This window comes from Schistocerca cancellata, chromosome 3 (assembly GCF_023864275.1).
Source record: "Schistocerca cancellata isolate TAMUIC-IGC-003103 chromosome 3, iqSchCanc2.1, whole genome shotgun sequence".
Lineage (NCBI taxonomy): Eukaryota > Metazoa > Arthropoda > Insecta > Orthoptera > Acrididae > Schistocerca > Schistocerca cancellata.
Window position 1 is genome coordinate 809,485,306 of NC_064628.1, and position 21,255 is coordinate 809,506,560.

Consider the following 21,255-nt stretch of genomic DNA (forward strand, 5'->3'; position numbering starts at 1 on the left):
GAGCAAGGGCGTACACATTCTCCATGACAGCGCTCGCCCACCCATGGCTCGGCAAACCGTTGCTCTCCTGCAACAGTTTCAGTGGAACATAATCACCCACCCACCCTATAGTTCTAACTTGCCGCCCAGTGACTATCCTCTGTTCCCTGGGTTAAAAGAACATTTGGCCGGAAAGCGATTCAGCTCCTTCGACGAGGTGAAAGAAGTTCATAACTTTCTGAAGAGCATGGCGGCGAGCTGGTATAACATGGGCATACAAAAACTGCCACAGCATCTACAAAAATACATCGACAGAAATGGTGATTATGTCGAAAAAATAACTAAATGTTCAAGCTGTAGTTCCTTCTCTAGATTGTCGCACAGATGACAAAATGGTAGATATCGAAATAGACGACAGAGGGATAGAGAAGCAATTAAAATCGCTCAAAAGAGGAAAGGCCTCTGGACCTGATGGGATGCCAGTTCAATTTTACACAGAGTACGCGAAGGAACTTGTCCCCCTTCTTGCAGCGGTGTACCGTAGATCTCTAGAAGAGCGTAGCGTTCCAAAGGATTGGAAAAGGGCACAGGTCATCCCCGTTTTCAAGAAGGGACGTCGAACAGATGTGCAGAACTATAGACCTATATCTCTAACGTCGATCAGTTGTAGAATTTTGGAACACGTATTGTGTTCGAGTATAATGACTTTTCTGGAGACTAGAAATCTACTCTGTAGGAATCAGCATGGGTTTCGAAAAAGACGGTCATGTGAAACCCAGCTCGCGCTATTCGTCCACGAGACTCAGAGGGCCATAGACACGGGTTCACAGGAGGTAGATGCCGTGTTTCTTGACTTCCGCAAGGCGTTCGATACAGTTCCCCACAGTCGTTTATTGAACAAAGTAAGAGCATATGGACTATCAGACCAATTGTGTGATTGGATTGAGGAGTTCCTAGATAACAGGACGCAGCATGTTATTCTCAATGGAGAGAAGTCTTCCGAAGTAAGAGTAATTTCAGGTGTGCCGCAAGGGAGTGTCATAGGACCGTTGCTGTTCACAATATACATAAATGACCTGGTGGATGACATCGGAAGTTCACTGAGGCTTTTTGCAGATGATGCTGTGGTGTATCGAGAGGTTGTAACAATGGAAAATTGTACTGAAATGCAGGAGGATCTGCAGCGAATTGACGCATGGTGCAGGGAATGGCAACTGAATCTCAATGTAGACAAGTGTAATGTGCTGCGGATACACAGAAAGATAGATTCTTTATCATTTAGCTACAAAATAGCAGGTCAGCAACTGGAAGCAGTTAATACCATAAATTATCTGGGAGTACGCATTAGGAGTGATTTAAAATGGAATGATCATATAATGTTGATTGTCGGTAAAGCAGATGCCAGACTAAGATTCATTGGAAGAATCCTAAGGAAATGCAATCCCAAAACAAAGGAAGTAGGTTACAGTACGCTTGTTCGCCCACTGCTTGAATACTGCTCAGCAGTGTGGGATCCGTACCAGATAGGGTTGATACAAGACATAGAGAAGATCCAACGGAGAGCAGCGCGCTTCGTTACAGGATCATTTAGTAATCGCGAAAGCGTTACGGAGATGATAGATAAACTCCAGTGGAAGACTCTGCAGGAGAGACGCTCAGTAGCTCGGTACGGGCTTTTGTCAAAGTTTCGAGAACATACCTTCACCGAAGAGTCAAGCAGTATATTGCTCCCTCCTACGTATATCTCGCGAAGAGACCATGAGGATAAAATCAGAGAGATTAGAGCCCACCCAGAGGCATACCGACAATCCTTCTTTCCACGAACAATACGAGACTGGAATAGAAGGGAGAACCGATAGAGGTACTGAAGGTACCCTCCGCCACACACCGTCAGGTGGCTTGCAGAGTATGGATGTAGATGTAGATGTAGATGTGAACCATTGTAGAAATAAACCTGTCTATGTACCTATAAAAAATAGGAGACCTTACTTTTAGGATTACCCTCGTATTTACGAAAAGAAACTAAATGTGAAAAATATAATTGGCCAGGGATCTCCTGTGTCAGGGGATCACACAGTGGGCAGAAATGCATAATCCATAAAGGTCAACGAACATCACTTTCAACACGGTTAGATTTTTTAATGGTACGTGTGTGTTTTTTCTACAGAAATGAAAACTGGAGGTATAGTTAGTAATGGTAGACTTGGTTTGACTGTTCTAAACCTCATACATTGTGAAATATTAGACTTTTAAAGGTTCGTAACGGCGCCGCAGTTGCTGCTCTAGTGCGCAGGCAAGGGTTGCCTGTACAAAGTATTGGCCTGCATCCAGCTGTAAACAGACCATTATCAGTGTGCACGTTCTACCTACATTGTTAAGCCTACTAGTGTTTCGTGCTCGTGCCTGCTGTCCTGCTGTCTGTGCCAAACAGGAAAATTCGCTGTGACGATTTGCAAGTACGTTTCGAACAGTGCTTTCCCTGTTTTTGTGTGCTTCGTGATTTTTGCCGTCGTTTGTCGATATAACGGCCTTTAGTAACTTAGTAATTTTCCGGCGAATGTCGCAGAACTGCAACCACAACTGTAGTAGCGTACGCTGAACGCTTCCCAGATCGACGGCGTCCTTCACTTCGTACCATTTGCAAAATCTGCACAAGTCTTACGGAGACAGACAACTGGGACCCAGATAGCGTCAACGCACAAACTCAGCAACTAACAGTGACAAAGAAATTAATGTTCTGACTGCTGTAACACACAATCCTGAGGTGAATGTACGACAGAGAATCCGCGTATCTGGTATTAGCAATAGTAATGTGTGGAGAATTTTGCGTAGCATGTTTGATCTGTATCATATCTCACTCGACAAAGAACTGTACGCAATGACTTTGAATCCCATACTGAATTCTGTCGTTTTGCACTTCACTGAGTGCAAGGTTATCCTGACTTCATGCATGATACGTTGTTTAAAAGTGAAACTTCGTTCTCAGTTCATGGTCTCGCGAATCTGCGGAGCATGCATTACTGATCGGTGCGAAATCTCCTCCGGCTTCGTGCGCTTGCTGATCAACGACATTGATGTGTCAATGTTCGGTACGGCATCGTTGGTACCCGTATTTTATGTCCTTATTTTTATCAGGGAACTTTAACGAGAATTTCTGCAAGACTCTACCCCTTCTCAAAGAGGACATTAGATTGGTAATGCGTCTATCAATGTGTTCCAACACGATGCATGTCCCGCACACAATCCCCGTGGAGTAGTGGATCCAATGTTTCCATCTAAATGGATAGGACGGGGAGGCAGGTGAGCTGGTCAGCTTGGTTCCCCGACGTGATGCAGTTAGACTTCTTTCTGTGGGGCGCAGTGAAAGAGTGTGTGCCACAAATCCGCAACGACACCAGAGGATATGGAACAACGCATTACGGCTGCGTGTGTGACAGTATCTGTGGAAGCAGTAAAATTTGTGCAACGCTGACTCGTTCACCATCTCCACTAGCGTATTGTTGCAAACTGTGGTCACTTCGAACATCAGGTTCATTGGACGTGACGTTATCGGTTGTGTGTGAGAGTGTTTTCCGTGCTGGATATTATGCACAAATTTAAAGTTTCTGTGGGCTATATGCCACTACTAATTATGTTTAGGACCCAAGAACACATCTTACCTCTAAATTGTACGTATAGTTTTCATTTCTATCGAAAAAAACATACGTATGTCACTTAAATAAACGAAACTTTGTGTCGAAAGTGATGTTTGTTTACTAGTATGAATTGTGCATTGCTGCCCATTGTGTAAGGCTCTGACAATAGGTTGCAGGACAGTGGAGGCAACCTTCGGTCTGCGCATTACGGCGCCGTTGCCGTCCTTAATAGTCTAATATTTCAGAATGTATGAGGTTTAGAACACTGAAACGAAGTCTGCCATCGCTAATTGTACCTCTAGTTTTCATTTTTGCAGAAAAAACATACATTTGGGTTTAAAAAACCTAACACCGCGGGACTGCTACGGTCGCAGGTTCGAATCCTGCCTCGGGCATGGGTGTGTGCGATGTCCTTAGGTTAGTTAGGTTTAAGTAGTTCTAAGTTCTAGGGGACTTATGACCTAAGATGTTGAGTCCCATAGTGCTCAGAGCCATTTTTTTTAAAAAAAAACCTAACTTTGGGTTGAAAGTGACCTTTGTGACCTTTTGGGGATTATGCGCTCCTGCCAATTGTGTGAATCGCTGACATAGGTACATCTCTGGCCAACTGCGTTTTTCACATTTCGTTTCTTTTCGGAAATATATGAGATGCCAGAGTGAGATGGGAAACCCTGTAAAAGGGGCGTGAACACTGCCAGGTGTTAAGTGAACACTGTTAAGGACACACAGATGCTGCCTACTCGCCTGAGACACAGTTAGCAGCACCTGAGGTAGTGTGAAAGGGGCCGCATTGTGGATCTGCAGTTAGCCGGCTGTTCGAATCCTGAAATATTCTGCATTGTAGAACATTGGCATGTGACAATCGCCCGATGTTGGACTGCATGGGAACGTGAGGCCAGGCGTACTAGTCATGAAGGTTTCCATCGACGGCGTACAACCACCACACTGGAGGATCGCCGAATTGTGCACCAAGCGCACCATAACCCCTTCACGTCTCAACCTGCCATCCAAGTGCAAGTAATCGACTCCCTGCAACATTCAGTCTCATCCTGCACCATTAGTCGGAGACTTTGAAGCAGTCGGACTAAGGAATTACCTTCCCATGTATAGGCTGCCATTAAAACAAGAACAGAAATGGCTGCGTTTAGAGCGGTGCTGTTACTGGGATATATGGACTGCAGATATTGGTGTTCCATTGTTTCCAGCGATATATCGCGGTTCTGCACTACCCCTCTGAAAATCTTCGGCGACTATGGTGGCGACTTGGGAAGAGGTCACATTTTCCCCAGTGTTCTGGAGAGGCACAACGGTGGTACTCCTGGTATCATGGTGTGGTGAGCGATTGGGTATGACTTGAATGCTGGTAGTGATTGAGTTGGACATCAACTCTGTCCCACTATCCGTATCCAAGTACATCACGGACTTCTTTCGTCTTGATATGTTACCTCTCGTGCAGCTTTACCGTGGTGCCGTTTCCCCAAAGGCCCAAAGGGCATTACGTTTCCGTACATGGTAGGCGTCCGATTGAACTGTCTGTGTGATGTCCGTGGCCAGCAAGAACGTCATATCTGTTCCTGATGGAACGTGCGTGGGACCGACTCGGTCGTCAGATCTGTCCCAGTGGCTTCAGCCAATATATATCAAGCACCAGTAACAAAAGTTGTGGACCAGCTTGTCTAAAGGGAGGACACAACTGCTTTACGACACTCCAGCCGAATCACAGAAGTATACAGGTCAGAGGGGATGCAAATTTTTGAAAATATCGGGTAACCGGTATCGAGATATGTCTCGGTACATCGATATATCGACGAAAAGAACATTGACGTTCTTGCCTATAAAAATATCGGCTGCGCATTGTAAATATACCGCCGGTTTTAGATGTGTATATTTGAGTATTGATTTATTATTAGATATTCTGTACATCAACAAACTGTCAGCCTGCTTAACCCCCTTCGAGCAAGAATTGAAAGGAAAACTATGCACGTCCACGTTTGGCAATAATCACTTAGCCAACAATGGAAACAGCATGTAAGAGGCACAATAAAAGGTGTCCGATGGGTCCGTCGTTCGGTTTCGTCAAATAGCGGATTTGTGTGGAACACTTCATGTTGACTACCCTGTTTTTTTTTCATTTCTGCGAATGCCAGCGACCTAGCAGTTGTAGTGTCAAAATTGCGTAGTGGAGTTAATCGTTGTAGTTTCTGTTGGTTGCGCCGGACGCCGATTACGTCTGCATATCCCCTCAGACGTCTCCTTCCATTGCAAAAACCACTCTTGTCATTTCTATTATGGTCATCTTGTACAGTAATTGTTTTTGAAGAATGCCGATGTGAAGAAATAGCACACTAGTTGCGTTAAAAATAGTTTTTTACCGCAGTTAGTGTGCTATTTCTCCACATCGGAAATCTTGTTGTTCCTTTCGCACCGCCACCCCGTAATGCAAATCGGGCTACTTCTTTGTGCCACCTGTACTTGCTTCATACAGTCAAAGAGAGAGACTGGACGTCACGGGAGCTCAAAAAGTAGTAAGACTCTTTCACACAGTGAAAGTAACATTCGAAAAGAACAGTTCCATGTATTTACAGAAAATCGCAAAAAAATGTTAATATTAAATAAAAATACAGGCACTCGATATTGGCATTTCGATATCAATATATCGCTTAGAAATTTATTGGTTATGTAAGACGATACTTTTTCGAAACCATGGACCTTGTCGTTGGTGGGGAGGCTTGCGTGCTTTAGCGATACAGATAGCCGTACCGTAGGTGTAACCGCAGCAGAGGGGTATCTGTTAAGAGGCCAGACAAATGTGTGGTTCCTGAAGAGGGGCAGCAGCCTTTTCAGTAGTTGCAAGGGCAACAGTCTGGATGATTGACTGATTTGGCCTTGTAACACTAACCAAAACGGCCTTGCTGTGCTGGTACTGCGAACGGCTGAAAGCAAGGGGAAACTATAGCCGTAATTTTTCCCGAGGGCATGCAGCTTTACTGTATGGTTAAATGATGATGGTGTCCTCTTGGGTAAAATATTCCGGAGGTAAAATAGTCCCCCATTCGGATCTCCGGGCGGGGACTACTCAAGAGGATGTCGTTATCAGGAGACAGAAAACTGGCGTTCTACGGATCGGAGCGTGGAATGTCAGATACCTTAATCATTTACATTTACATTTATACTCCGCAAGCCACCCAACGGTGTGTGGCGGAGGGCACTTTACGTGCCACTGTCATTACCTCCCTTTCCTGTTCCAGTCGTGTATGGTTCGCGGGAAGAACGACTGTCTGAAAGCCTCTGTGCGCGCTCTAATCTCTCTAATTTTACATTCGTGATCTCCTCGGGAGGTATAAGTAGGGGGAAGCAATATATTCGATACCTCATCCAGAAACGCACCCTCTCGAAACCTGGCGAGCAAGCTACACCGCGATGCAGAGCGCCTCTCTTGCAGAGTCTGCCACTTGAGTTTGTTAAACATCTCCGTAACGCTATCACGGTTACCAAATAACCCTGCGACGAAACGCGCCGGGCAGGGCAGGTAGGTTAGAAAATTTAAAAAGGGACATGGATAGGTTAAAGTTAGATATAGTGGGAATTAGTGAAGTTCGGTGGCATTAAGAACAAGACTTCTGGTCAGGTGACTACAGGTTTATAAACACAAAATCAAATAGGGGTAATGCAGGAGTAGGTTTAATAATGAATAGGAATGCGGGTAAGCTACTACAAACAGCATAGTGAACGCATTATTGTGCCCAAGATAGATACGAAGCCTACGCCTACTACAGTGGTACAAGTTTATATGCCAACTAGCTCTGCAGATGACGAAGAAATTGAAGAAATGTATTATGAAATAAAAGAAATTATTCCGATAGTGAAGGGTGACGAAAATTTAATAGTCATTGGTGACTGGAATTCGGTTGTAGGAAAAGGGATAGAAGGAAACGTAGTAGGTGAATATGGATTGGGGGTAAGAAATGAAAGAGGAAGCCGCCTGGTAGAATTTTGTGCAGAGCGTAACTTAATCATAGCTAACACTTGGTTCAAGAGTCATGAAAGAAGGTTGTATACATGGAAGAAGCCTGGAGATACTGACAGGTTTCAGATAGATTATATAATGGTAAGACAGAGATTTAGGAACCAGGTTTTAAATTGTAAGACATTTCCAGGGGCAGATGTGGACTCTGACCACAATCTATTGATTATGACCTGTAGATTAAAACTGAAGAAACTGCAAAAATGTGGGAATTTAAGGAGATGTGACCTGGATAAACTGAAAGAACCAGAGGTTGTACAGAGTTTCAGGGAGAGCATAAGGGAACAATTGACAGGAATGGGGGAAAGAAATACAGTAGAAGAAGAATGGGTAGCTTTGAGGGATGAAGTAGTGAAGGCAGCAGAGGATCAAGTAGGTAAAAAGACGAGGGCTAGTAGAAATCCTTGGGTAACAGAAGAAATATTTAACTTAATTGATGAAAGGAGAAAATATAAAAATGCAGTAAATGAAGCAGGCAAAAAGGAATACAAACGTCTCAAAAATGAGATCGACAGGAAGTGCAAAATGGCTAAGCAGGGATGGCTAGAGGACAAATGTAAGGAAGTAGAGGCTTATCTCACTAGGGATAAGATAGATACTGCCTACAGGAAAATTAGAGATCTTTGGAGATAAGAGAACCACTTGCATGAACATAAAGAGCTCAGATAGAATCCCAGTTCTAAGCAAAGAAGGGAAAGCAGAAAGGTGGAAGGAGTATATAGAGCGTCTATACAAGGGCGATGTACTTGAGGACAATATTATGGAAAGGGAAGAGGATGTAGATGAATATGAAATGGGAGATACGGTACTGCGTGACAGAGCACTGAAAGACCTGAGTCGATACATGGCCCCCGGAGTAGACAACATTCCATTGGAACTACTGACGGCCTTGGGAGAGCCAGTCCTGACAAAACTCTACCATCTGGTGAGCAAGATGTATGAAACAGGCGAAATACCCTCAGACTTCAAGAAGAATATAATAATTCCAATCCCAAAGAAAGCAGGTGTTGACAGATGTGAAAATTACCGAACTATCAGTTTAATAAGTCACAGCTGCAAAATACTAACGCGAATTCTTTACAGATGAATGGAAAAACTTTCAGAAGCCGACCTCGGGGGAGATCAGTTCGGATTCCGCAGAAATGTAGAAGCTATATTAAGGAAGGGCAAACCTACGTTTCTGGCATTTGTAGACTTAGAGAAAGCTTTTGACAATGTTGACCGGAATACTCTTTCAAATTCTGATGGTGGCAGGGGTAAAATACAGGGAGCGAAAGGCTATTTACAATTTGTACAGAAAGCGTATGGCAGTTATAAGAATCGAGGGGCATGAAAGGGAAGCAGTGGTTGGGAAGGGAGTGAGACAGGGATGTAGCCTATCCCCGATGTTATTCAATCAGTAAATTGAGCAAGCAGTGAAGGAAACAAATGGGAAATTCGGAGTAGGTATTAAAATCCATGGAGAAGAAATAAAAACTTTGAGGTTCGCCGATGACATTGTAATTCTGTCAGAGACAGCAAAGGACTTGGAAGAGCAGTTGAACGGAATGGATAGTGTCTTGAAAGGAGGGTATAAGATGAACATCAACAAAAGCAAAACGAGGATAATGGAATGTAGTCGAATTAAGTCGGGTGATGGTGATGGTACATTATTTTTTCATAGGAAGTATAGGTAGGTGACACTCGGTTAAAAAAACAAGTCAGACCTATGAGACTGGTGGTTTGTCTACAAATTTGATTTTCACAAACATCTACGTTTCTCCAAACTTCGTCTCTGTGCTTTGCGCTGTTGTGGTTCTCAGTGCCATAATTCTTTAATCGTGAACAGTTCTGCTGCCGACGAAGGACTTGTCCATAGGCGAAAGTTATATCCTGACAAATAATTTACAGCTGTGGAATACTACTGAACGTCGTGACGATTAAAACAGTGTTCCAATTACAGTTTAGATTCTGCATCTCTACTTTTCCTTACATTCGAAAATCACTCGTACATCGTTTTTTCCACACTTTGCAGCCTACCCTCCCTCGTCGAGAACAGTGTGTTCGAAATGTGAGAGACTGGTAGGAACAAACCGTATCATCTCATTAATCAGTGAAAAGTGCTCGGATGGTTGGAACTGATGGCAGTTACTACAAACTTAAGGCAGTGATATTTAGTTAAAACTGTGCGCAGGACAAGCGTCATCCGTCGCAAAGACGTGTGCTTGACCAGTCCGTATAAGGTCTAAAATGTTTCTCGTTAATTTTGTTTATTTGGTTGTCGACCACTTGCTGATCTCAGTACAAGAAGAAACAATTCTGAGCGACACTAATTAGACTAATTTTTGCAGCTGGTGTATCGTTGCTTTTTTTGAAGGTGGAGATAGAGCTTCTTCGGGTCATTGTAGAATGCACGCTTTCCACACATAAATAGCCGATTCGTCTATTTAATTTCTTGATGTTTGGGCGTCTAGAACCGTTTCTTATACTCCTACACCACTCCAATTTTCATTCAAGTCAGTATAATCTAGGCTCTTCTTAGCGACTTTGAAAACTTTGTGTGGTGGGTTGGTCCGCAGTGACTTTTTTTTTAAATATTTAAATACTAGTGTTGTCCCAAGTGTATCTGTTTCTTATGCACGTGAAAGTCTTGCAGTTTTTGTCTTTGATAGCTAAATTTTTTGCTTATTCGTTGTCTCCTCCTCCGTCTTCCATGTCACACTTAAATGAGACAGCTTGCCGAAGCTACGACCTTGTGTGGAGCCTGTACAAACGGCGTTAGACAGCTTGAACGAATTTCAGGAACTCGATAAAGCAGGAAGTTGACATGGGCTGCAAAGAATTTATGTTAAAAACTTAGTTATATTGGCGCACGCGCTCATTTACAGTGGAACACTGTTAAGTGCCGCTATGCCACATGAATAATCTTCATGACTTGGTTTCATAAACTGAAACGACATTTTCTTGCTGCAGTCTGTTTATTTATATCCTAGACGCGTTTCGCCTTTTACATTAAGGCATCTTCAGTGGATTTAATCTATATTAATACAATTATTATTTTGCAAGCGATACTTACAGATTAGAGAACAGTTCGCGTCATAATTTTTACATTAATAAATTATTATCGGAGAAATGGAGTCGTGCAACTAAATGAAAAACTGTTCCTTGTGCCACACGCGTTTCGTTTCTTTTTATTTATGAAGCATCTTCTGTGCCCAGTCATAAAAGTTTTGTGTATGTAATAATTGTGTTTTGTGTGCTTCCAGATATGTTGTTGCAGTACAGTTGTTTTTGTTGTTTTGTCAGCATTGTGGCTGAGCGGTTCTAGGCGCTTCAGTCCGGATCCGCGCTGCTTCTACGGTCGCAGGTTCGAATCCTGCCTATGGCATGGATGTGTGTGATGTCCTTCGGTTAGTTAGGTTTAAGTAATTGTAAGTTCTAGGGGACTGATGACCACAGATGTTGAGTCCCATGGTTCTTAGAGCCTTTTGTTCCCCTAATGCCAGGTAAGAAATAACACTTTGGAGCGCAAGTTTTGTCAGTTTAAAATACTATTTGATTCTACTTACGACATTATAATCTTATTATTCTACATGCGTCGTCCTGGAGTTGTACTTAGTTGGCCTGCGTCCAACAATACGTCCGATATTTGGCTTTTTCGAACACTTTCAGTTGAACACTTCACTTTCACTGTGTAATGATTATGTGTGTTTATATAGTGTTCTTAATTGCCACTGTGTTGTGTTTTTCGTTAATCTTTTGTTTGTGTTGTGGTGTCTGTGTATTGTTTGATCTTTGTTTTCTTTATGTGCGTGTGCATGTGGTGTTGTGTGTGGTGAGGTCTTCTCTGGGAAAGGAAGAATCTGAGTGGAGGTAGTCGCAAATAATAATATTAATGTTTGTGGTGGAGAGATTAAGATCAGTATTTAGTCTGGTTACGTTCTACATCTCTTATTTTTTTTACTTGCTAACGTAATCAGTGAGTTGGCACTTGTATTGATTTGGTCATTTATTACTTCCTAATTCATAGTAAGGGCACTTCGAAACACTTTAGCTGTACTCTAGACCAGGTTTTAGTTTACGGTTTTTTTCTTTTTTTTTTTTTTTTTTTTTTTGCCAGTCGGAATGAACTTCCCATTTGGCAAGCTAGTCTTACATTCAGATACAGTTCTGTTTTCATGCCGCGTAAGGTCCTGTTAGCATTGCGCCACATACACTCTTTCTGGTTGAACATGTAATCAACCTTTCCTCTGCATGACGACAAACATCGTAGTTCGACCGTCTGTTACATTTGAAACTCCACCGCAGCATCTGTTAGGACAGTCAACGCCTGACAAAGACGGGAAGTAAGTCGTCGAAAGCTTGCATTATCGTCTAAACTTAGAAGACAAAAACAGTGAGATGGTATACGAAAAGGGCGACGCGAAAAACTACTTTTCCCGTACAATCTCTTAGAATACCTTTTACGTACTTACTCCATTTTACATTGCTTATTAGTGCTAACACTAGTATTTTCGCGGTGTGATAAACTCCAAAAGTGTAGGACTAACGTTTTGTTTGGGTCCTTTATTAGTGCCCTTGGCATTCAGTGAGAGAAGCCGTTCATTACACAAAGTGGAAGTACTATCCACGTAATTCTGCATTTTCACACAGTGATTATTGTACTGGATTATAATGCAGTCACGCTACTATTCTGTTGACAACAGCATCATTAGAGAACGATCTGCGTGTGCTGCTGATCCTATCCGATAAATCGATTGCGTTTTCAGAACATTCGGAGGCTCTACTGCGCTTTCTCGAGGCACACCAATCTGCATTGTGGTTCAGTGGTTGACGACTTCAGAAATTCAGGAAGATAGAATCTACCTCTTGACTTGCGCCCACTATCTGCGAGATACCGCTTGTGCAACGAGAACTGTTTTTCACAAATTGGCTATTCCCGAACATGTGCTTTTTCTTTGAGAGAACCTTAGAATATGTTCTAGAATCCTGCAACAGACGATTGTTAAAAATATTGGTTTGGAATTCTGTACAATTATTGTTTTAGGTCTTTTCACAACTATGGTGACCATAACACTTTTTCAGTCTCGTGTGAATCTTCGCTACAAAGAAATTTTTAATAAATATGAGCTGGGGAAACTATCAGTTACGCTTTTTGCTGAATGTAAAATGTAGTATGTAGTATGTCGTGGCCTGGCGCCTTGTATTTTTCATGTTTCTTTTCTTATCTCACCTATCTCACGTAGAAACCAATTAATCCATCCAGATAGCTTCGGCGGCTTTTAGTTTATCTCTTTACCTTCTGTAACGCTCTAGGGATTTGTCTTGACTAAATATGTTACATAGCCCACACTCGAATTAATACATTTCACAGTCTAATTTTACTATGCGTAAATGTTTTCACAATACATTGCTCATATAAAGATGGCGTTCGTAATTTAGTTGCGTAAAGCAATTCAGTACTAAGCCCCAGTCGAAACAGAAGTATATCAGTGTCATCCCACTGTCTTCATCTTCAGTTTAGCGTGACATTTGAAAGTTAAATGTCAGAGACCCCACCTCTGGTGAGCTTGCTAGTCGATAGTGTAAAAGAAAAAAATAGAAACAGAAAGGAGGTTAAAAAAATTCGCGTTATTGGACAGAACGATCCAGTTCGCCGCCGGGACAGGTGCATCATTAATTTGTTTGAAACCAATCCAGCCTATCCAGGCCACCCTTGATTTTCTTCAACGTATACGGAAGCAAGTGAATTGTTCTGGCTGTCAGGACAAATGAGAATTTGGGGAAGGGAATTGTCGGGTGCAGCAGACATGTTACGTTTCCCTACACAAAGTAACTTCGTTATTGAGGTACTGGCTTTGAGTCCTGGAGAGGATTAGCAGTCGAAGTTAAGGCAAATGAAATGCCCTATGGCTGCGAACCTAAATGCAACTAGAGAAGTGTACAGTAGTGCTTCTAATTCGCCTCGGGATTTGTCACTGCCCTCAGGCGTATAGATTCCTAGAACAAGGAGAGAGCATACAGCTGTTCGCCACGCGTTTGAGGAGCACACCAAGTTTCAGAGAATAAATCTTGTTCAGCTACATTTGGATTATTTATTGTGTCATCATCAGTTTCGAGAATAAATCGTCTTTATCAAACGCTCACCGTACAGCCTTAGTATTTGTAAAGGCGCCTTAAAAGTAAATTACATATCTCCCTGTAACCAGACCAGAAATTAATATCTTATTGACTTATCTTGAAGATCTAAGAATAAAAAAAAGTCACTTGTCTTAGCTGTATTCCCTGTAATGTTACCAGCTTCGGGCTCTCAGTAGTTTCCCCCTCAAGAATGGAGACTATCGTTTTATATATAACAGGTATCCATACATATTTGTTTAATTGCTCTCCTCGATTAATTTTATTTATCCGTGGTCACGTGTTACAGTGGACTTTAATGCAGTGTTACCCAGTCTGCAATAATAATTGTTTTTTCAGCACCGGAAGTACTTTCGCAACAGCGTTATTTGATACTTACAGCGGTTAGACTTTGGCACTTCAATATTATCCTCATGCTTGAACTTATTTTTGGAATCCACTGTTGTAATGTTGTTAAGTGCGTATTGTTTCGACTTTAGACTGACCGGAGAGAAGTAGGCGAAGTTTGGTGTCGGGTCGACGTAAGACTACGTCGCAACAGCACAGGTGCACAATATTGAGCCGTCTTATAAATTAAACCACACATTAGATTTTGTCGAAGGGCTTGAAAGGGAGACATTAGTTGAGAAGAGTGAGACAAAGCTGCCACGTGTCCCTCATGTTATTCAGTCTGTACATAGAAGAAAACACAAAGGAAACCAAGGAGGAATTTAGAAAATGAGTTTAAGTTCAGGGAGAAGAGAGAAAAACTGTAAAAGTTTTCGGTGCTATTGGAATTCTTTCAGAGGCGGCAAAGGAATTGAAAGATCAGTTGAACGGAATGGGTAGGGCCTTCTAGAGAAGCTGGACATGTGTGTGCCTAATGTTATGCAAAACATTTATTTATTTATCTCCTGATGACAGGAGAGATACTACACAAATATTTACATCATATATATAATCTAAAATTTCTTAATGGGTCCATAGCTCCAAGTCAAGGTTTGAAATACAGTCAGACGCTTCCGCAGACAAATTGTGAAGGTCTTCCATTGTACCTTTTAATGATCTGAGGAGGGAACAGTCAAATGTTATGTAATGTACTGTTTGTTGCTCCTCACTGCAGTCACATTCAGTGGAGGACTTCCATCCCCCTTGGAGCGCAGTGCCCCATATGTGCCTCCGTTAGTTCCGATCCAATTCATTGTGCATCTATGTCGACGGAGTAGACGAAACCTGCTGGTGGCCCTGAGGGAGTCTTGATTAGTTGGTGATGCTTCACGGAAGATTGCTTTTTCATTAATTTTCCCAGGCTTCTTTCATGTTGGAGTTACTGTCCGGCAGGCTGACTGCTTTGTGCCACAATAGTTTTGTAGACGTCAGTCGCTGGGCTATGTTGATAATGAAATTGCAGTGTGAATTGGCGATTCTGGGTTGGCTTTTATTCTTGTACACACGTTCAGTAATGACTGCGGTCTTCTTAAAGATGGTTGTGAAATATTACGAAGAACAGGTAGCCAGTGCGTGTTCGTGGTACGAATACACCCTGTGGTGAGGTGCATTGCTTGACTGCGCTGTGTGTCGATTATTTTAGTGTGAGCACTGCCTAGCGAGGTAGAATAGCAGTATTCTGCGACTGAGTATGAAAGAACTAGAGCTGATGTACTGGAGAGTCTGATCTCTAAATGAGATGTTAGGTTTGTAGTTTGCTTGTTTATTTTGTAGGCGGTCGGTTGACGTACGACAATCTTTTGAGGATTCGGTCGGAGAGTAGTATTAATCCAATGTCTGTAGGTCAGATGCTTATGTTGCTTCAGTTTCCCTAAAGCTTCCATCCTGAGCGATCAGAGCAAGATCGCCCGCGTAAATAAATTTCGTTGACTTTTTTTTCTGGAAGGCCGTGTGTATACAAATTAAAAAGGGGTGGCGCCAGAACAGAACGTCTTGCGATGCAGTCGTTTAGTTTGTGAGTTCTGCTTTTAAAATTTTCTGAGAGCAGCTGGAAGTGTCTATTGTTCAGCAGTTAGTGATCAGTTTCTGACACAGAATAGTGCTGATAAGTTCGAGCAGGAGCTTTTTTTTGTCACGCCAGACGTTATCGTAGGCTGCAGTTAGATCTAAGACGGCCCCTTATGTTTATCTTCTACTTATCAAAGGGAATTAGATTAGGACATGAGATGCGGAATTTGATACACAAGTATTGATATTAGGACAGAAAAATAACTGAGGAAGGCCGGAATAGGTAGTGAAGATATAAAATGAATACTGGCAAAGCAAGAAAAAAGTTCCTAAAAAAGATAAATATATTAGCATCGAATAGAAATTGAAATTTTTTTCTGAAAGTATTCGTGTGGCGTGTAGTCTTGTACGGGAGTGGAACCTGAGCGAAAAACAGTTCAGACAAGAAGAGAGTACGAGCTTTCGAAATGTGGTGCTACATAAGAATTCTGGTGATTAGATGGATAGATCGTATAAGTAAAGAGAAAACACCGAACCGAATTAGAGTAAAAAGAAAGTTGTGGTACAACGTGAACAAAAGAAAGGATCGGTTGATAGAGAACATATCCGGTGTTATAAGGGAATCGTCAGTGTATTGACGGAGAGAAGCGTGGGATGTAAAAGTTGCAGAGACAGAAAGCCTTGATTACAACAAGCAGGATAAAGTGGATATAAGTTGCAGTAGTTTAAGGTTGCCAGGCTGTTCCTCATATTCTTACGCTTTTTTTTTACTGTTAATTTAGCCTTACGTTTTTTACTTCTCCATACAGCACTTTCTTCCGTTTTTTTTAATATTTGGCGCTGGCCTATCGTAGACCAAACATAGTCCTTCCCCTCGATATACATATAACAAAAATGCGCATTACTTTGATTATATTTGTTATTATTACCGTTCTAACACAGATTTTAAGGAAGTCTATGTGTAGCTTGGTACTTAAGATCACTCAATCGCACAGTCGATATTGTTGTCGATAACTTAATTTCCGTGTGATGCTACATACATGTTCGTAAACTCCATTGCAGTGATAATTTTTGAATCCATACAGTACTTACCCTAGTTTTCTTCATTTAATTTTGTTCGAGAATCGCAATAATTCACAAGCTAAGAAGAAACTTACAATTTTCAGTAGTATAGTCAAGTGTTTTTAAAGAAATGGGTTGATAATTTAATGTGGGTTAGACCAGGTTCAGCTTCTAATACACATGCTGTTTGTACGTTGTGGAGGATGGAATTTGACATTTCGCATGGCGGACAGTTTGATCTCAGGCACCATAAGGAGAAAGCAAGTATTCAGTCCACATAAGTGTCTAAATATTTTGATGTCAAAAGCAATCAGTATCAAAATACATGGGAAAAAAGGAGCTAAGTGTTATTGAATGACGTAAGTCTGTGCATAACCTGTAAGAACTCGCAAAGAAAGAACGATAAATTCTATGTGAGAGACCAAGAAATTAGAGATATTTCATAAACATTCCTTAATAAGGTTTCAAGTGTATTTTATTGTTTCTGTGACACTTTTTGAAATATCTCGAAACCCGTTGTGATCACTCGGCTAGTAATAAGTATGTAATGTTGGAATCTCTTCCTTTGAGTGGGGAAATAGAATATTGTGAATTCGAACTTGAAGTGGAAATATTCAGTGTACAAGATCAAGTCAGCCTGGATCAGCTGTATGAAGAATGTTTGTGATATGAAAGTTACGTTTACTGACTGTGTCGCTAGAGATAGTGTGGTGATGTTGTGTCTAAGTGGTTGAAATTCTTCACAGTAGTGCCTCAGCAAAAAGTAACAGATGTCTCTCCACTCGTGTGTGTTATACTAAGGATACCAGTTTCAAATGCTTTTGTGGAATGAGAGTTTTCTACGATGATGAACAAGTGGACTACTGATAGGAGCAGGTGTTCACCAGAAACACACAAAATCAGAGCTTCACAATGTAATAAATTTTGACGTTTGTTGCAGAGAGCTTTTAACCCACTGGAGAATGACAGTGCATGCCTAGGTAAAGCTGGAACAATTTCAAAATGCGACAGTGATATGAAGCAATAAGGTTGAAGACGTAAATGTGTAAAAAATGTCCATGAAAAAGTTTCCTTTCTCTACAAAGGAAGTGGCAACCCAATAGTACCTACGCAGCGATGAAGAGATTTACTCAGGATAGAGTGTAGGAATGTTGGTTATGGCCGAAACAACCGCCTTTCGGTTGCATCGGTTTTTTTACGCCCCAGTTTAACCTAATTGTAAAACCCCTCTCAAATTAACCAGTTTCTTAAATAACCGATTTTACGTTTTTTTAACTACTGTTATCTCGTGTAATAAACGTAGAAATAGAAGAATATCAATGTTTGAGCATTACGAATAGTCAGTGCTAAAGGGCGAAAACTGAGGTTGAAGAACAATGTTTTTTGCAGATAAAGGCATATTACGTAAACAAAGGCAGGAGATAAGTTACTTTCTATTCTTATTGTGTAGTATGAACAAATTGTGATTAAGTTTTTAATTTATTACTGTTAGCATAATTTCCTTTCCATTTTATTATTTCTTAGAAACGCCAGACAGGTATTTAATCCTTTTAAAGAAAATGAAGTATTGTACTTCATTGCTACGTCATTTTGTAAAAATACTTCTGGACTGCAGTACAAGGGATGCCCGGCGACGACAGCGAGAAACTGCCGTGTGGATCAGTTGGGGGGGGGGGGGGGACAAGTCTTTTGCACCCTGCATGTTGGGGTCTCTTAAGCTACGACACAGCAACAGGGACATTATTGTCTCAGCAATGCTGTACCAATTCTTACGCCATTGTTCGTCTCTCGGTTCTGTCGGCATTGCTATTAAAATAGCGCTGATCGTTTTTGCTATGTTTTATAATAACATGATATTTCAAACCAGTGCACATTTTACGAATACAAATTACTTTTTTTTAAAAAAAAGTACATTTAAAAACGAAGAAATCCAACAGTACTACTACGGCTAATTGATATTTGTTTTTTACTCAGTTGTCAGTAAAAAAACACCTGTTATAACCGAGACCAAACAAATACCGAAGAATATTGGTTATTCAGAAGTAAAATACCGGTATCGATTTTAACCGGTAGGTGTTCCCCATCCCTAGTAGAGTAACGTGAAGATCTTCGTAACTCTTCGGACTTTGGGACCACAACGACAGGCACGTGGGAGAAATGCGAGTGCAGCCGTTATGTCGGTGGCGGTTTAGTGAAACAGAGCTGTGAGAAAGTGTGTCGTGCATGCAGGATAGCAGTGCGTACGGCGGCACGTCGCGTCTATTTATAGCGCGGCCGCGTGTCGGCGGCGCTCGCGAGATGCTCGGCCAGGTCGCAGCACGCCGCCTACCGCCCGCCGGCCGCGTGCGGCGGGCTGCCTAAGCGGCAGGCTACTGCGCAGTTTGAGCCGCGGCGGCAGCGGCAGCGCCAGCCCAGCCGGCCGGGCCCGCCTCCTGCCCCACTCATTACTTCCAGTCGCGTGCGACGCGGCGCGCAGCGGGCGGAGACGGCAGCGCCGGCGACACAGCCGGATCGCAAACCGACGCGGCCCGCGCCCGCGCCGACCCGCCTCGCCTCGCAGCGCCGCCTCGCCACGCCGCCGCCGTCGGAGCTCGCCGTCACGATTCGGTGCACTGTGCGAGCCTGACCGCCGCGCTAGCGGGAGGGTGGGAAAGCCGGACACGAGGGAGACGCGCGCCCGCCGCATGTGGTACTGCTCCGAAAACTACAACCCGCAGCCGCACTCCTCGTATTTCGTTTACCAGGATGTAGAGTACAAAATGTTCTGTGTGAGTATCCCGAAATAAAGCTCTTCTCGATGATAGCTCAGCGCAGGAAGTGTTGCATTAGTGTCTCTCTGTGATGCGTTCCGTTCTCGCTGTCTCCTCTGGCGACACGTGACTTGGCCGGCGGTGTGAGAGGTGGTGACGTTTCGGACGCGAGTGGCTTTGGAGATGTTTGCAGTGTACCGGCGGTGAATTGTCAGCTGTGCAGGTGATGAATGATTTGTCGTCGAACAGTGCGCCGCGCCTGCCGCCAGAAACTTTTGGACAGTGTTTTGGTTTCGTCAGCGCATGCTCAGTGAGCTACGTCAGTGAACTGGCGGTACTTCCCTCGTTAGATGGCAGTGTTTTCGCACAGCTGCTGCTATTGTTCTTTTTTCATCTTCAACCTTATATTCAATGTGAATGTAAATATGCGGTATCCTCTTTCACGTTAAACAACACTCTTACTTTTCGTCCCCCGTACTGTTTTGTGGTTCATATTTAATTTCTACGAGCGTTGTAACGCTCAGTGGTGTTACAGATACAGCTCCTTGTAGATACCCACACAGTATTTACGGAGTAACCATTACAATTTCGCGTGGTGTTAGTGTACTTGAACTCCATTCTTCGGCGCCCTTTGTAATTTACAGTTACGAGTAAAATTCCTCGAATCTCATTTATAAGCTACTACGTTGACATAAACACGTTGTGAAAACGCCAAGAGGCGTAGCGGTGTATACTAAATTGTGCTTTGACAAATCCACGGTGGCGAAACACCCTGTCGGGTTTCTTTCACAGACGGGAAACATACAACCGGGCTGTGACTGCGGCGCCATGTCTGCAGAGTGTGTGACACTTGGGTGTCTTCGTGCGTGCTAAGCAAGCGGTGTGTTAATTATCATTTTCCTGCAGCGTAGCGCCTATTAGATCCACACTGGAGCTTCCATGTTGGTGTATTCGTCAAATAATCACCTCTGTGTGTCCACTGCTGTGAAAGGCAGCCCAGCGTGGGTTGGGGGCAAGAACGTAATGCGTCAGCAGACTCCTGCTAGGCGACAACGTGTCGCCAGAATGTGCGAGGAATTTTCCACTATGCGTCCGATGAGTGAACACGTACTTCAGCGAGGCGTTGTACTGTGCTTACGCCATATTTGTGCGCCTCATCCAGTGCGTCTTAAGTGAAGAGTGCGAAACAAGTCATTGTAGCGAGGAGATTCTGAAACTAGAAGAAACTGTGTTCATTTCTATTGTACACAGACAATGACGTTTACTTAACATGAATGTCGGTCTTCTAACCACCATCACTCGTAATATTATTGGCAAGTTTTACTACCACCAAATTTCGGCCATTATTTTATTGCACGGTTAGGAAATTTCCAACTTTTACTGTATGGAAGTGTCTTGACTGTGATTGAAAGTCAAGGAATGTGTGACATCAGAAAGGCCAGAATGTGTATTGAACAAATATCAATGGCCATGTTCTTTGATTCATAAGACTACTGTGCTCATTGTCCTGGAGTAATGCCAGCATTAGTTATCAAGTTATTGTGACTGGGGCAACATGTATACAACTGGTATACTCTTTTGATAAAAGTCGTGTAAATATTTCCTATTTTTTTAACAGTTTCGGATAGTAGTAGGGCTAGAGACTAGTGAATAAGAAGTATCATCTGCCACTGCTTCTGAAGGCTGTTGTGAGTGGTCTCCACTAGTCTCAGAATCGTTTCGTATTGTTGGTAAACAGGTTTGATGCGAAGAA

At 42.6% G+C, this 21,255-nt stretch overlaps 1 protein-coding gene across 6 annotated transcripts in view; it reads left to right on the forward strand.

The window, feature by feature from the left end:
• The window catches only part of LOC126175874 (serine/threonine-protein kinase tousled-like 2), a 596,427-nt gene that overhangs the window by 418,791 nt on the left and 156,381 nt on the right, over nucleotides 1-21,255 (forward strand). The window contains exon 1 of one of the 6 annotated variants that reach the window (XM_049922905.1): nucleotides 19,369-19,520. The exons of the other annotated variants lie outside the window; for them this stretch is intronic. Within the exon in view, the coding sequence (XP_049778862.1) occupies nucleotides 19,437-19,520 (84 nt within the window). The 5' untranslated portion in view covers nucleotides 19,369-19,436. Of the gene's footprint in view, nucleotides 1-19,368; nucleotides 19,521-21,255 lie in introns of those variants that run through there. 6 annotated transcript variants of the gene reach the window in all.